The 17922-nt window shown below is 43.1% G+C and overlaps 1 protein-coding gene across 17 annotated transcripts in view; it reads left to right on the forward strand.

Annotated features, from left to right (window-relative positions):
* Ttc27 (tetratricopeptide repeat domain 27) overlaps positions 1 to 17922 on the forward strand; it is a 181625-nt gene that overhangs the window by 80986 nt on the left and 82717 nt on the right. For all 17 annotated transcript variants that reach the window (XM_076559521.1, XM_076559522.1, XM_076559517.1 and 14 more), the window contains one exon: positions 1571 to 1637. In XM_076559521.1, the coding sequence (XP_076415636.1) occupies positions 1571 to 1637 (67 nt within the window). The remainder of the gene's footprint in view (positions 1 to 1570; positions 1638 to 17922) is intronic.

Below are 17922 nucleotides of genomic sequence, written 5' to 3' on the forward strand. Positions count from 1 at the left end.
TAGGTGGCTCACAACTGTCTGTAGCTCCAGTTTCAGGGGATCTGATGCTTCTGTCCCCTTAGGCACCTGTACTCATATGCATAAATCGACCTGATGAAAACACAGTCAATTAAAAATAATAAAAATCCTAAGTAGATTCAGTTAAAAGTTTTAACATTAACATTTCATGCTTATAAAATCTTTAATATTGAAAATTTTAAGGAAGTAGTACTATTTTACAGGATTATGTTTCCATTCTTTTTAAATTTTATTGTTTTAGATTTATTTTATAACTTTTCCCTACATTTATGTGTATGTACTCCATGCACACCTGATGCCCATGAGTTCAGAGGAAGGTATGGGATCTCCTAGAACTGGAGTTACAGATGGTTGTGAGCCACCATGTGGGTACTGGGAACAGAACCCGGGTCCTCTGTAAGAGCAACAGGTGCTCTTAACCACTGAGCTAGTTCTCCAGCCCTTTAAAACAGTCTGTTTGAGACAGGGCCTTACCTTGCAGCGTCTTTCAGTGTCAACCTCCCCAGTGCTGGGGTTTCTGGTGTGAGCCACCACATCTGGTTGTTGTCGTTCCTGTATGTGTAATGTTTGCGTGCAAAATAATGTATGTAATACGTGAGTTTAGGTTACACGTTTAGCAAGTGGAAGTGGTAAACTAGAGATTGCAGACATCGAAAGTTCAACCTGTGCGTTTTTTTCATGCCTCACTCTGCCCTTCTCAGAGAACATGCTACCCGAAGCTTTGTGTTTGTCGTTTTCTGGCCTTTAAAGATATGTTTACTCTTACATTTTGGGTCCCTGCAGGCTGAGGGTTTCCATTTGCATGTTTTCATCTTTCTGTGCTTGCTGTGATTGACTTCTCTCTCTGTTGTGTTTCTGTGGTTTGTGTTTTAGTCTGTAGCTGCACTTCAATCCGTAGGGCAGCATTCCACTGGGTGGGTATGTCACAGTTGGTCTTTTTTCCGTTTGGAGGTTTTGATTATTTGCAGTTTTCCTATTACAGTGAATATTTATGTGGATCATTCCTGGTCCACTCATTCACTGAGGTTTCTTGGCTCTATAATCTGGATGTAATTACTGGTTACATTTGGGGATATGTGAATGTTTGCACTGATTAGACTGTGTCTTCAGTGTCTTAGAGTGTCTGTTGTCCTACCTCTCTGGTGATTTACTGATTTTAACCTGTCTGGTGATTGTAATGGAATTTGTTTGTGGTAGAAGTTTAGTAAATGGGACTGAGCGCTGTAGTAATTCCTCTCATTGTCTTTGGTTGAGTGGTATCACTTTGATTTCTCTTTTTCTTTTACCATTTGCTTTTGGAGGGGCGCATATCATGGCAAGCACCTTTACCTGTTCAACTATCTTGTAGCCTTGGACTTCTTCTTTTTCCTAATAAGATAAATTATTTTGACACCAACCATTTTATTTTTATTATTGTCTTTTGAAAGCTTGCTTTTATGCCTGTAAAAATTGCATAGCATTATTGTATGTGAGTTAAAATATGTGCTATAAGAGATAGTGATTACAACATGTATTTTAGGATTAATTTAACTTTTTTTTTTTTAATTCAAAGCACAAATTTCCAGAAGAACAACCCAGTTCATAAGCTAACTGAGGAGGAGCTGTTGGCCTTCACATCTGTGAGTAATAGTGTCTCCTTCTCCAGTTCCTTCTTAGGCCTTGTAGATTATTTTGCCTCTGGTACGTTCTTGCTCACGCTGAAACCCTGCTGGCTAAGGGAATTAGGGGTGCTCATCCTTATCCTGCTGGGTCTCAAGCCACACATTTCCTGCTGCTCCCTTAAGCAGGCCTGTGTTTCTTTGTACTTGTTAGATTTGAAGAGTGTAACCACATTCTCATTCTCCTTCCTTCCTTCCTTCCTTCCTTCCTTCCTTCCTTCCTTCCTTCCTTCCTTCCTTCCTTCCTTCCTTCCTTCCTTCTTCCCTCCCTCCCTTCCTCCTCCCCTCCCTCCCTCCCTCTCTTCCTTCCTCTCTCTTTCTTTCTCTCTCTTTTTCTTTCTCTCTGTCTCTGTCCCTCCCTCCTTCCCTCCCTCCCTCCCTCCCCTCCCTCCCTTCTCCAGAGTCTACTGTGCATATAATAGATACTCAGTAATTGTTTGTTGACTGAATGAATGAGAGCCCAAGAGTTCACAAGTCTTGTGCATAAGAGCAATGGCCCATTTTGATGCCTACCTAGATGTCTTGAAAAAGAGTTGTGAGCAGGGGCAGCAGAGCAGTGGTCATGGAAGGAGACAGCGTTGGGAACATGGGGCGCTTGTCACTATTCCATACCATAGAATGCCAGGACAGAAGGGTGGACGGAGGAGTGGCTGTGGGATTTGAGGGGGTGCATGGCTGACCTGGAGCACTGTTTGAGTGGATTATGTGTGGTCACCTCGTGACAGCGGACTAAAGAGGGAAGATGGCAGGTCAGGACCCAGGCTGGGGAAGAGCAGAAGGAAAGGGGGCGGCGGGGGATAGATGTTGGAGATGTGAGACCAAAGAAAAGAGAAGTGTGGCATAGAGTGACTCACTGTGGGTTTGTGAGTGGAAAAGGGTACACATGTTCTTTATTTTTGGAAATGGGGTCTCCCTAGATAGCCCTGGCTGTCCTGTAACTTCCTGTGTAGACCAGGCTGTTCCTTCTGCCGCTGCGGACTGAGGGCCAGGGTCAAAGGTGTGCACCACCACTGCCAGCTTGGTCCATGCTTTCTTAAATGATTCCAATTCCTCACGACTCTTCCAGAGGCCTCCTGTTACCAGAGGATTCAGAACTCCACTCTCTTTCCTCCTTTGTCCTTTTTCATATAAGACAAAGAAAGGACTTTTATCTGGTAGAAAGAAAAGCTGGTTTGTTTTATAATAGGAGCTTTCCTACCCACTCCCACTCTTGAACGGGGAGATGCTAGTTGCTGGAGTCCTCTGGGTGTCTTTTATCTTCCCGCTCTTTCTGTTCCTCAGCGTCTTGGGTGTTAGCATTACATGGTAGGCTTTAGCTGACTGTACGGAAAGGCCTTATTTACTTAGGACATGTGCTGACAAGAATTTGGCAAGCACAGTTGCAAAATTGTTTTCAGTGCACATAAAATAACTTGTGCACCTTTCCTTCACTCAGCTAGCAACTATGAAATTTTATCATACACAGGTGTTGTGATCCTCATTGGGATACAACATTGGCAGTATCTTTTTTTTGTTCTAGAGTTTTAATTAATTTACATTCCTGAGGGGGAAATACACAAAGAGAGAAATTATATTTAATTGAAGTGCTAAGGAGGACTGTAAAGCAGGGTGGGTGTTGTTTAACAAGGTGGTCTAGAGTATCTCGGGGAAGGCGATGTTGAACACAGAGCCGCCCGAAATCGAGCACTGAGATGGGATATGGAGCTCTGGAGTGGCCATGATCGTGAGGGGGTGAGTGCTGGAAGGGCAGGGCCGAGAGAAGGCCAGTGTCGAGGCAGCTGGTGGCCTGGGGACTTGGTCTCCACTGACTCCTGAGATCTGCTGTGATGTGGCTGGAGGGTGACAGGGAATGTTCGTGCTGGGCTCCGTGGTGGGGTAACCATAGTAACACCACCGTGTACATCATCCCCAGTTACTGTGCACGCACCCCATCCCACTGTGTTAAAAGTACAGTTCTTGGGAGTGAGGGGAAATTTCATTCTGGTCTTCAGATTCTGTCCTTTATCTGCTCCGTTTTTGTGTCACAAGGCACTTGCGAGCTGATGAGCTGGTGGCTCTGGTGTGGCTGCTTCTCCTGCCTGCTTGCAGTGAAGGTCATAAATTCAAGCTTCATGCTTTCTCCACAAGGGCTTTCTCCTGCTCTCTTCTCCTTTGGCTCTTCTCCCGGTCAGCACTGGCCCGAGCACTGATGTCTCTGGGAGAAAGCGTGGTGAGTGTAGAGACTCAAGTGCCAGATCTAATTTTCCTAAGGCGATTCCTTCGTTAATTTCAAGTAAACCTTTATTTCCGAGAAGTACTGCAGTGGGCTGGGGGTCGCTCAGTTGGTAGAGTGTATGCCTAGTAGGCACGAAGTCCTAGGTTCAGTGTCCAGAAATGCATAAACCGGGGGTAGGGGTGCGTGTCTGTAATCCTAAAACTGTACATGGAATCAGGAGGGCCAGGAGTTTGTGGTAGTCCCCCATAAGCTTATAGGAGTGGCACTATTGGGAGGTGTGGCCTTGTTGAAGGAAGTGTGTCACTGTGGGGGCGGGCTTTGAGGTCTCTTGCTTAAGCCTCACTCAGTGTCACAGTCGACTTCCTGTTGACTTCGGATCAAGATGTAACTAGTACCATGTCTGCCTTCATGCGCCCTGCCATGCTCCCCACCAGATGATGGACTGAACCTCTGAAACTGTAAGCCAGCCACCCCAATTAAATGTATTCCTTATAAGAGTTGCCTTGGTCCTGGTGTCTCTTTACAGCAGTAGAAACCCTAACTAAGACATCATGCTTAGCTACACAGTGAATTGGAGGCCCCTATCTCCAACCACCCAAACTACACAACCACCCACCCACTAGGAAGAACTGCAGGAAACATTGTCATGTGGAGGTGTTGTTCGAATTTCAAAGGTCTTATAATAAAAAACCAGGAGCCAGATATTGGGGTGAATGCTGAAAGATCAGAGAGACAAAGGAACAGGTCACTGCCATGTCTCACCTTGCCAGCTCCATGAATCCTCTGACTGAAGTCCTCTGAGTCCTCACCTGAAAGGCTCCAGCCGAAAGAGCCTCTGGATGAAAGTCACGCTCCTGCTGAAACGCCTTTAGTTCCTGTCTGCTCACGCCTTATACACCTTTCTCCGCCCAGCCATCACTTCCTGGGATTAAAGGCATGTGTGTTTCCCAGTCCTGGGAGTAAAGGTGTGTGCCACCACTGCCTGGCTTCTATGTTTAATCTAGTGGCATGTTCTGTTCTCCTATCTTCAGGTAAATTTTATTAGCATACACAGTATATCACCACAGGAGGGCTTCAGGACTCTGAGTACTCTGGGCTCTGCACTGTCCTTTTTCTTCTCTTTCTCAAATGAAGTATACATAATACACCAGGAAAATTCAAGTCAGTCCCCCAAAACTGTCTGTTCTTCCTCTCGCCTCTTTTTGTATCTGATTCTGAAGTTAATAGCATCATGAATCAGGAATGGATTTTGACTCTAAGGAAGAGGGTTTTTGATACTGCTGATCTTTTATATCAGTAGATTTTGCACTCAGGTCCAGCCAACCAAGGACTTAAAATATTTGAATAAAGGATGCGTTTACTGCCTGTGTGCAGACCTTTTCCTGCCACTGTTCCCTAAAGAACACAGAGTAACCAGCTATCTAGTGGCTCCTTGGCTTTAGGCTTCACAGTAACCTAGAGGTGATTTAAAGTATAAGGAAGGATGCCTCTTGTAGCCTGTATGCAGATACCAACCCACTTCAGTGTTTTCTGGGACACCTGGACCCGACCCTCAGATCCTGAGGAGCAGGTGAATTCCGTGTAACTCCAGGTGTATCTGAGACAAGGCAGGTGGACACTTCCAGGTGCTGTCTCACCTCTAAACAAACGCTTGACCTTGTTTCTGTGTCTCTCCTGCCTGGGTCCTTTTTGTCTTGTAGCCATCGGTTGGCTGCGCATGTATCTTTCCTTCCACAGACTTTAAACCTGGCTTTCAGCCTGAGCTCTTGTGGTTTGGTCCTTCACAAGGTCTAGAGCAGGTGCCAGTGCTTTAGTCCTGGTTGTTGCTCCGAAGTCTGTGCAGAGTAAGAGAATGCGTGCAGTGGACTGCAGCCTGGGCATGGGGTTGACCTCTGTCCTGTACCCACATCCTTCTGCTTCTCCCCATAAGTTAGGTAACACTACATGATGGTACAGATGGCTACGTTTCCCATCTTCCCTCACTGAAACCTTGCTTTCAAATGTGGAACGTACGTAAAAGTGCCCCAGAAATCAGCCGGGCAGTGGTGGCACACACCTTTAATCCCAGCACCAAGGAGACAGAGGCAGGTGGATCTCTGTGAGTTCGAGGCCAGCCTAAGACAGCCAAGGCTGTTACACAGAAAAACAAAAACAAACAAACAAAAAAAAGACTGGAAGTCGCTGGAGAAAAAATTGACCCTGGGTATTTGGCATTTGGTAAACACACACATGTACACACATACCTTCACACACTTGTTTACTCACGCTTGGCTTTTTGAGGTAGGATGTAGTTATATGTCTCAAACTGGCCTCACACTCACAGTCCTCCTGCCTCAGCCTCCTTTTTGGGAGTTTTTTTATTTTTTGAGACAGGGTTTTGCTATGTAGTCTTGGAACTCACTCTTTAGACCAGGCTGGTCTTGAACTCACAGAGATCTGCCTGCTTCTACATCCCAAGTGCTGCGACTAAAGATGTATACCAGCACTGCCTTTTTTTTTTTTAAAGCTAAACTTGTTTAAAGTTTTTTTTTTTTAATTAAAATAAAAATCCAATATATTTACTGATGATTCTCAGCCAACTAGTTTGGCTTATTTTGGTTCTGTATTTTACTGAGTTTTAATGATTTGTCTTAAAGTTCCTCAAAATAATGGTTAGATCTCTTTTTGAGGAGAAATTTTTCCAGTGATTTCATGTTGGTGTAGCATGTTGAACTATATATGAGATATGTGAGATTATTTTTAAATTAAGGTATTTTAATAACCATACAAACTGACAGTTTTCCTTATGGCATTTTCATACATATGTGAAATATTTTAATTCAGCAATCTGAAGCTTATCCTGGAAGCCATAGGTCTCCTTGTTTAAGACAGAGTCATTATGAGGTGCTGTTCTTGAGAAATCATATCTGCACATTTCAGGAAAACCCAAGTCATAGTAAAATAACCAATATTGTTTGAGAGAACCATTTATGTTGTATCAGCTTGATAATTTAAAATTAGCTGTGATAACTGCGTTATTTTCTTTCAGATGAGCCAAGTCAGTGACATTTGTAATATTTTAATTTCCTTTCATTGTTGAAAATAGGAACAATTTAGTTCATACAGGTGTTTTAGTTTTCATTGGCAAAAGTTTTGTTCAAGTGTGAATTGATGCTGGCAGTTTGCCTTTGGGCTATCTGCCTGCGGTTCCAAGGTCTCCATGAGAGAAGAAAAGAGTCCTTTGAAAGTTTCATATTATATTTATGTATTTTTTTTCCTGATACTGATCTCCTGCCCTCCCCTGCCTTCCCCTGTCCTCCCCTCCCTTCCCCTCCCCTCCCCTCTCCTCAGTTTTCTTTGAGATGGAGTCTTTGGTTTTTGAAACAAGGTCTGAGGTAGCCTACTGCTGGCCTCACACCCACTGTCCTCAGCAGAGGATGGCTTTGATCTACCTGCTCTACATCCCAAGTGCCGGGATCCCAGACAGAAGCCACTAGCCCACTTTTGAGATGGAGTTTTGTTTTTGTTTTTAAATGTTGATCTAGTTGATCTCAAATCCATATTGTAAGTGTCCTTTTACCTCAGCCTTCTGAGTACAAATGTTTATACAAATAGCTGTATTACATACTGATGGATGGATACTCCAAATAAAAGTCAAAGGTTGTCCTAGTGGATAAAAGGCAAACCGTCAAAGATTAAGCTGGGCATGGTGGCATACACCCTTAATCCCAGCAGAATCAGGAGGATCTCTGTGAGTTCAAGGCCAGCCTGGTTTACGTAGTGATTTCCAGGACAGCTGGAGCCACATAGAAAGAGACAAAGGCCAAAGATGGTCCTGATGGAAGCAAAGGAGAGATGCAGGTCTACTTCTGGGAAGAGCTGTGTTAGAGGCTGTGTGTAGCTCTGCAGTATATACATTGTCCAGACAAAGTGCACAATGAACTTGAGTATATTCTAATGTATCAGATACATTTGCTAAAGAGGAGGCTGTTATTTAGACCTGTATTATTTAAGGTTAATTCACTTATCAAAATAGATCTACCTGTTAATATAGTTTTTTTTTTTGTCAAAAGTACAACACAAAATATTCAACCCATGTCATGTATTAAGTAAGTGGAGTTAGTATTAGAACAGATGTCCAATGTGAAATTGCTCAGTGTTCACATTTATGATATTTATCACTTTTCTGAGGCAAAAATCAGAATAGTTTTCTCAAGATTTATGAAATGTGTTAGTTGGATATGGTGGCACTCAGGAGGCAGAGGCAGGTGGGTCTCTGAGTTCAAAGCCAGCCTGGTCTACAGAGAGTTCCAGGATAGCCAGGGCTACATAGAAAAAAACCTGTCTTAAGAAAAGAAAGAGAACGGTGCTGTTTAGAGCTGTAGTTAGGATATATGTCATCCTTAGCATTTACGTAGGTTATTGATGTTGAGAATAGTTTGTTGAATTCCTGTTCCTTTCCTGATGATTGAGAGGCCAAGATGAGCAGGTTCTGTGGACAGGAAGCTTGAATATTAAAATAGTGTAGGTTAATTGACATCCATTAAATAAAGTGGAATTTTAATACATTAATAAACTAATAATTTTCAAGCAACTTCTTATGTTAACAGACACAAATTGCTAGTTAGTATGATTTAATTATTTTAAATCTGTAAATGCCATTTTTAGTACAAACTATTTTGGAAGAATTCAGAAAAGTCATGTAAGAATCCTTTATACTGTTTTCATAACTTTGCTGAAGGAGGAAAGATCTACATTGCATATGGCTAGCCATTCCTTTTTGAGTTGAAGACCAGAGCCGGTTCTCTGGGACATGTTCATATGGTCTCCGTCGACGTTCTGTCCATTGTCTGTAGGTTTAACCTCGTGTCTTGCCTAGAACGCTAATCCCTGCTACATCAAACATTTGCAGGGTTTTTAGCAGTGCCTTTCTCTTTGGAGACACTGGGCTATTGTCTTTAGTAGCATTGGACATAGGAGGGAGCTGAGCAATAAAGGGATATCAAGAAAAGAAGGGGAATAGATCAGGTACTGTAGACCTTCAGTACTGGCAGTGTGGCCAACAAGACACTCCGTGAGACCTGCCTTCCTACAGAACGGTTAAGACACTGCCAGACTCATGAGAGGTAGAAGAGGCACCAAATGCTTCTTCTTACTGACTTAGACACGCACAGACACCCAGGAGCTGGAGTCAGGGACTGACTCCTAAGCCCAGGCAGCAAGCAGCTGTGAGGGAGGGCTGGAGTCACTGGGGTTGCATGGGGTGGGGCAAGAGCACTTTCAGAACTTTTCACTGAGCTAAGACTTTCAAACGAGTCTGAAGTCACCTGAAATTCATGTGCTGCCCAGCCTATGGCTGCCAAACACAGTCTTCTTCAGGGGAAAGTACTCCAGTTCTGTACCGAAGTTGTGCCTTGAGCTCATGGTTAAAGCTGAGCATGTGGGAGGCCAGCGCTTGTGCCAGTAGAGTGCACAGAAGCGGCAGCAGCCTGCTAAAGCCCTGTGTAGACTGGAGCCCGGCGATCGGAATGGGGCCAGCACGGGTGTTGAAGGAAAAACGGTGAACTGCTTCTGTTCCTTATTAGACTTTCATGGCTTGGGAAGGAAATTGTGACTTACAGAAATAATTTGAAGAGTAAATAGTAGAATTAAAGACTGATTAATCCATGCTCTGCCACGTCACTGACCGAGTGTGGCATCAGGAAGCTGTGTAGTGCAGATTCCAGACGATCGTTCTTAGGTACCTGGGTGAGGCTCTTTCCTCTGCATCTGTGGACACACGCACGAGTGTTTAATAATGCGCATGTTTGTGATGGCCAAAAGCTCAAAGCAGACATTTGTTGACAGAAAGATGGATGCCTCATTGTGACTTTGTTGTGATTATGAAACATCCTGCAATAGTAAGTTTATGTATGTGGCGAACTAAAAAGCTAGTCCTATATGCATGGGTTTGCATTGTGTACTCTAGAACTTAGGTTTGCTTACTTTGAAATTCTGTATAGAGTGTAGGAGAAATACAATGTGGAAGAAGTAATGAGCCATGGAACTTACTTCCATGGAATTTTTAATTTAGACCAGGTCAAAAAAATTCATAAATTTAATTTCTAATATCAGGCAGTTTGAAAATTATGCAAATTGATGAAACCGATAAGCAAATCACCTAGTTGCTGAGAAAGGAAGAACATATTTGGGACTGAGCATCAAGAAAGGCTCTGTTCTCTAGGGCAGGCTTTGAGGCTGGCTGTGACAAGCAGACAGGGTTTTGACGGTGCCATGTGTTGGAGGCAGAGGATGGGCAAGTCAAGTCCAAGTGCAGTCTTCAGCCACACTGGCAGGGTCAGTGAGTAGGAAGGAAAAACAGGCTCAGGACAGACTTTTGAAGTGTTCTCACAGCAAAGGAAGAGGGTTTGGTCTGCTGTTCCATTTTTCCTGGGAACAATTTACAGCTTAAACTAGGAATTTTAAACTTACTGGCTCTGGGTACTAACTTTAATAAATATTCTTTTTAAGGCGGGAGATAGTTCTGCTTTTAATAGCATTTCTTTGTTCTTTGCATCGGTCAGCCTGACCTGGGTGGGCATCTTCCCTTTGGCGTAATGTGACCAAGTAATCATGGACCCAACAAAGAGAGCTCAGAGCTGGCTTTGATTTACCTGTGGAAAAAGCAGCTGTCCGAAAGCTCCTTTGTGTTCAAAGGCCTAGACTTCCTGTCAGTTGAATAAAGGTCCTCGTGACCTTTGGAAGAGTATTCAAAACGCACAGTTAGAAGGGTGAAAAGGAATCTTGTTTTTAATGGAAACGGTACTCCAGATCCTCTCTGATAGTGCGAAAATTCATGTTGCTTGTCTCAGGCATGAGAGAAAGAATGTTTCAGGTGGTAGGAAATTGTTAGCTGAATAAAATAAGTACAGATATATCCTTTACACACATAAGGAACTTTTGTTGCATAGCGTGAGTTCAAGTGGTGCTCACTGGCTTTTTAAACTTTTTCATTATTAGTGTGTGTGTGTGGGCATGCACACGTGTGTGAGCACATTCTTGGAATCAGAGGACAGCTCCCAGGAGTCACTTCTCCTTTCACCGTGGGTTCTGGGGACCGACCTCAGGCTGTCAGGCTCCCACAGAAGTCACTTTTACCAGTGGAGCCCTCCCCCCACCTCGCTGACGGTTTCATTTGGGGCACTTAGGCCTTTGCTCAGATGGTGCCTCAAAGGGAGTAAGCACTCCGAGCTGGCCGGAGATCCTCTCCATGTTTGTAGTGAGTGCCTCCCTCCTGTTCTCAGGGTGTCTCTTCACGCTTCTTATCAGAGATTGCTGAAGTGAACTCGTTCTTTCGCTGTAAACCATTGTGACTAGAAACAGCTAGGACTGTAGCTCTTGGTGGTTCGGTATCCACAGAAATAAAAACATGAAGAGCTTATGAAAATAGTACACATGCTAAAGCCTACTGGTCCAATGAATGACTCTGAATACTTTGGTTAGTAGAAGTTGAGAATGAGAGAGTGTGCGTGTTTGAAATAGCACGCACATGTGAATCTCAGTAAGTGGTTTCTGGTCTCTTTTTACAAGCAAAAGCGGAAGAAGTTCCAGCTCATCTACATGTATGGGGTTCCAGGCAGACTAAGATTTGTACGGGGTTCCAGACAGACTAAGATTTGTACGGTTCCAGACAGACTAAGATTTGTACGGGGTTCCAGACAGACTAAGATTTGTATGGGGTTCCAGACAGACTAAGATTTGTATGGGGTTCCAGACAGACTAAGATTTGTATGGGGTTCCAGACAGACTAAGATTTGTATGGGGTTCCAGACAGACTAAGATTTGTACGGGGTTCCAGACAGACTAAGATTTGTACGGGGTTCCAGACAGACTAAGATTTGTATGGGGTTCCAGACAGACTAAGATTTGTACGGGGTTCCAGACAGACTAAGATTTGTCTGTAGCTGTGCCTTACTTCTTCCTAACAGTGAGACTTGTTGGACACAAAATGTAATTTGTTTCAAACTACATTTGGATTTTTAGGCAATACTAGTAATTTAATGCGGTGGTATGTATTCAAATTGCTAAAGTAAGGATTATTTACTTATTTATTTTTAAAAGTAATTTATTTGTTTTTATTTTATTTGCATTGGTCTTTTGCCTGCATGCATGTCTGTGTGAGGGTGTCAGATCTTGGAGTTACAGACAGTTGTAAGCTGCCATGTGGGTGCTGGGAATTGAACCTGGGTCCTCTGGAAGATTTATTTTTTATACTCCTATATTTTTTCCAAGATACCATTTGCAGTAGCTTGATTCTGCTTGCCTTAGGTACCAAGAGTGGTCAAGTCCATAGGGCCAAGAAGTAGAATGCTGGTTATTCAGCCTTAGAAGAGGGAGGAAATGGGGAGCTGTTATTTAATGTAGACTAGAGTTGCAGATTTAAAAAAAAAAATCTGGAGATTGGTTGCACAACAAAGTGAATTTACTTTTTTGTTTGTTTGTTTCTTGAGACAAGGTTTCTCTGTGTAGCGATGGCTGTTCTGGAATTAACTCTGTAGACCAGGCTGACCTAGAACTCACAGAGATCTGTCTGCCTTTGCCTCTCGAGTGCTGGGATTAAAGGCGGGTGCTACCCATCACCTGGCAAAGTGAATATACTTAACATTACTGAACTGTGTGTTTAAAAGCTGGCTTGGTGATGAATTTTATGTTCTGTGTATTTATATCATAATTTAAGAAAAGTAAAAAGAGAGAAGAAAAGATTTGTAAAAGTGTCAAAACCCATCATATTCCTAGAAATGTATTTACCAAAAGATCGGTAAGATCTCAGTACTAAAATCTGTAGACCATTACTGAGAAGGTAAATGAAAGGAGGCACACATTTGTTCATGGGTGACTCAGTATTTAGCACTTCCAGGCCTCTCCACATTAGCCTATAAGTACAGTTCCTGACAAAATTCCAGCATTTGGATTTTGCTGTTGTTTTCTTTTTTTTTTTAAATGTGTGTGGTAGAACTAAAGGTGACTTTTTCTTTTCTTTTTTTTCCTTTTTTTTTTTTTTTGAAACAGGGTTTCTCTGTGTAGTTTTGGTGCCTGTCCTGGATCTCACTCTGTAGACTAGGCTGGCCTCGAACTCACAGAGATCCGCCTCCCGAGTGCTGAGATTAATGGCTGCCACCACCTGGCTAAAGGTGACTTTTTCAAAAGCTAATTTTCAATTTATACAGAAAGGCCAAGAGTGAAGAATTTCTTAGGCAGTTAGGAGGAGAGCTGGAAGACCCTCACTGTTTGAAGCTATACTGATTGAGGCAGTGCTTACCAGTTTGGCCTTTGAGTGGCGATCGGAGCACCAGCTGTGAGCCCTGAGAGTCTTCTGGCTCCACCCCAAATCAGGCTGATAGAGCCCTCTGGGGCTGAGGCCCAGGATTCTGCAGCATGCCCTCTGGCTGTTCATATGCACTTCAAAGCCTAGGAAATACTGAATAAAGACACGAGGACATACAGAGCAGCCAGTGGGGCAGATGGTCCAGAAGAGAGCCATTTGGATGTGGTTCACCAGGCTTGTCTCAGAGGAGGCATTGTCTGTCAGTGACCTTGGATAATTTCTACGTCCTTACAGAGCAGGCATCTAACCCCGGACCATACCACATTTAAAAAAAAAATATATCAACGCAGACAGACCTACTATATAAAAATAAAAGGCCAAACTCTAAAGCCAGAGAGGTCAAGTGCAGGAGACCTTAGGAGAGCTGAGCAGGCTAATAAAGTTCTAAGCATCAAAATGATAAACTGGACTATATGAATAGCAAGTGTTTGTTTCGGGAGTAGGGACTGAACCCAAGGCTCACGCATCACAAGCCACTGAGTTCCATGCCCAGCCTCTGAGCCAGTTCACAATTGTAAAATCCGTATCTTTACCGTTTTGGGTACTTGAACAAGTAGCTTTTCTCAACTATTTCTACCACTTCTTTTGAACATTAATGAACTCTGTGAGATAGTCAGTTGTGGTGGTATTCTAATTGTACTGAAATGTGATTTTGATTGTATGTTAATAAATAAAGTTGCCGGGGGGTCAGAGCTATTAGAGCCATAGACAGAGCATGGCGGTGGTAGCACATGCCTTTAATCCCATAGATCTCTGTGTGTTCAGGGATACAGCCAGCATTGGAGACATATGCCTTTAAGACTTGGGGGGGTGGGGGGCTGTACATACAGACAGTGACGAGGCAGTCACGTGTTTGGGTTTACAACCAATGAGATGGCAGAATGACTATGAAACGACTTACGCACAGGGAAATAGCTCTCTTTCGGGAAGCTGGGACACCGCAGGAGAAAGGGTGAGATTTTAGCTCTGAGCTCTGACCTCTTGGCTTTCTCTTTTACATTGGTTCTATGTTTCTTATTTAATAAGACGGTTGGTTACATCTACAGTCAGTATATGTGAAACCCAAAATAATTGAATTCAGCTTACTTCAGGATACAAAAAAAAAAAAAAAATTCAACAAAGGAAAGCATGGGTTTATGGTGTTATTGGGATTTTGGACATGGCATAAATGTAAAGTCAGCTAAATTTCATCCATTTTCCCCCCTTATAACTACAACATCTTAGTCTTTGATTCCACTCATTAACGGGTGCATAAGCAATGGCTGGCAAAGTAGAGGGACTCAGGCTAGTTTAGGGAAGAATTTGGTTTTGAGACAGGGTCTCATGTAACTCGGGCTGGCCTTGAACTCCCAACCCTTCTGCCTCCTGGGTGCTAGGAGTGCAGATGTGTGCTGTCATTCTTGTTTACGTGATGCTGCAGCTCAGATACAGCATCGTGGGTGCTAGGCCAGCACTCTATCAACTGATCCCTTTACAAAGCATCGTGAATTATTTGGAACCTTTCTGTATTGTCATTTGCCACAGAACAGATGGAATTTTAGAAAAACACATTTTTCAGAGCTGAAAGCATTCTTAGATGAGGTCCTCTCATCATTTGGGTGAGAAAAATGAGCTCTAAAAGTGACAGACATCTTTCTCAAGGGAGCTAATGCAGAATTTCGACAGGTACCCAGGTCAGTTTCAGTATGTTTTCCTGTTTTGTGCCAGTTCAGGATAGATTGGTTTTCAAGCAGCTTGTAAGAACATACTGTCTTAAAGAAAAATGAGTTTAAATTTCTGGGCTACTCCACAGTGCGTGCTTAAGCTGCAGATGATCTGATTTATAGTAATAAACATCGTTCACAGCAGCAGCTACTTGTCGTTTACAGGACTGGATTCTTGCTCGAGAATATTCCGAGTGCTAGCTAGGGAATGCTATTAAAAACATTTGTGAGTTTCAAATTTAAATTTAACCCCCCCCCACCTCTGGGGATTGAATTTGGGGCCTTGGGTATGCTGTGCAAATGTTGTACTGCTAAGACATACCCCTATAATCTGGGTGGGTTTTTTGTTGTTTTGGTTTTTATTAGTAACTTTGAGAATTCCATATGTAAGTACTGTATATCATTTATATTCTCCCTCCTCATTCCAACTCTTTCTATGCCCCCAGCTCCCTCTCAAATTCATGACCTGTTCATTAATTATTATTGTTATGTATATGTACATACACATCATGTACAACCTACTGAGTCTGTTTAGTGTTGCTCCTATGTACATGTCTTTAGGGTGACTACTTGGGATTGGATAACCTGTCGGGATCATCCCTAGAGAAACCTGATTTCTCTTTCTCATGGCAGATACTGATTGCCTATGACTCTTCATTTAGGGGTGGGGCCTTGTGAAACTTCCCTATAGAGTAACTACGCCACCACTGCCTGGTTTAGGAGTGATTCTTACCTCATGGCAGTGCTTCCTGCAATGTGCTGTCTACAGTTTGCAGTTTCCTCTTGGGAGGGGAATCACCTTCTTCACTTCCACCATGTCTGCTCCATCCCTCTTTCAAAGCCTTTGAAACGTCCATTTGTCAGATGGCATTCTGCTTTCAGTGTTTAGTGAAACAGCACATGCACGTCAAAGGCAGAGCCCTGTCCTCAAGCCTATGGTCTGTAAACCATTGAGTGGGTGCATCCCCGAGCCTCTCTGTTCTGCACACACTGTTCTTGTTGGCAAACTCATGGAGCGGTTGGGAGGGGGGTGACTTTCTGCACTTTAGCTAAGAGCATAGGAAGAGAGGCCGTGGGGTCTAGAGGTGCCTCTCAGAGGGGCTGCTCTCGTAGGTTTCCGAAGCCCCACTGTTCATATTTATTTCAGGTTCACACTTCTGAGAAGTGTGGGGGTCTCATTTTAGAGGGGAGGAAACAACTTCCCAGGGCTTGGCTGATTTGGAAGACTCTTCCTGCTGTGTGTGCTCTCTTCTGTCTCGTTACTGTGAGTTTACAGTAATCGTAACCTCAGTAATGGGATGAAAAGAAATTCAGTTGGCAGTGCCACTGACTACAGGGGTAGAACCAGGTGTTTGCAGATACACCTACTGAGAAGAGTTCTTTCCTCTGAAGATTCTGGAGAGCACGTTTAATAATAAAAACTTCTGCCAAATAGTGTTGTGTATTTGAAAGGATTCCTTTTCTGACTAGGATGTGGCTCAGTGGTAAAATGCTCGCCTTGCATGCATAAGGCACAGAGTTCAATTCTCAGCATTGATATATCCTTGGACTTCATCTTTAAATGTCTCTATTTCGTCATTCATGGCGTTAATAGTGATAAATATTCCTGTTTATGCTTGATAAATGCATTCTTTTTGTAGGATTGCTAATGGAAGCTAACAGAAGAAGGTTATACATTTTTCTTAGAAATTATATTTCAAGCAATAGATAAAACATTTTAGTTACAAAAGTGAGTTTGGAAGAAAATTATTTAATAGGACATTGCCTTAGGACCTGCAGGAGCTTTCTGGGTGCAGAGACTGCTGACTTGTCCAGCTGTTGTGAACAGTTCCTGCACAGAGCGAGGGCTCAGGTGCATTAACAAGCAAACTTCAGGAAGACCTCATCCCTTTTTCCCTCTCTTCGTGCATTTCTGTGTCTCTGTCCCCTCTTTCAGGTTCTTGCATGAAATTTTTTTCTTTTAATGTTACTCTGTTCTTTAGTTCTGACTTGGTAGTATCATCAATTTCTGAATGATAATTATCTTAAATTATTCACTTAAATGTGCATAATTTCATTTGGAAAATCTTATCAAATGACAGAGCGTTGCTTGGGACAGAATACTACTGTCGTCTTTTGCTGTTGTCTTCGTTTTCTTCATCGTAGGGAGACTGGTCTAGATTAAGGTGTCTGGGAACTCAAAGGAGGATCGTGAGAAGGGAGGGAGCCGTAGGGAGGGGGTGGAGGAGAGTGATGAGATAGACTTGATGAGGAGGCAGAAAAGGGGGTGTCTTGGGGAAGGAGGGGAGGCAGCCAAAGGATGGGGCCATGGGGGAGAGATGTGGGGCAGCAACCAAGGGGAATCACTGTAATTGCACACGTGTGTGCAACCACTCTGGTGAAACCCATTATTTGTATGCTAACATAAAAAGTTATTATTATTAATTTTTAATGAAAGGAAATAAAAGGCAAAGCTGCTCATGGGTAGGGTGAGTGGTGAGTGGAGAAAGCAGGTGCCTCTAGAGGCAGGCAGATCCTGTGAGAGTGAGTGAGTGAGTGAGTGAGCGAGCGAGCCAGCTGGACATGGGGCAGTGAGGAGTTCTAGGGACTTTGGTGCCACTAATATTTCCTTGACGGTCTTCATGCTAGCCTTTAATGAACACTGTGAGTTAATGGATAAATTTGACCAGAGACAAACTTGTATTATTTTTACCTAATAGTTCTTAAAGTTGGCTGCACTTAAGCATTACCTGTGGAGCACTTAAAAAAAAATATGGATGCCCAGATCCTCTTCTTCTTGAAACTGATTTACTTTTAAAATTCTACAAGCTTCCCAGGTGCTCCTAATGAGCAGCCAGGATGTGAATGACTAATTGGATTCTGACTAGGAGCTTTCCATACCTGACTTCTAGAGACAAGCAAATGCTTGTTTAGAAACAACCAACACACAGCGGTGAAGGATGGCATCAACTTCCAGACAGATAAACAAGCCCCTTTCTCTGTAAT

Source organism: Peromyscus maniculatus, chromosome 22 (assembly GCF_049852395.1).
Source record: "Peromyscus maniculatus bairdii isolate BWxNUB_F1_BW_parent chromosome 22, HU_Pman_BW_mat_3.1, whole genome shotgun sequence".
NCBI classification, from domain to species: Eukaryota; Metazoa; Chordata; class Mammalia; order Rodentia; family Cricetidae; genus Peromyscus; species Peromyscus maniculatus.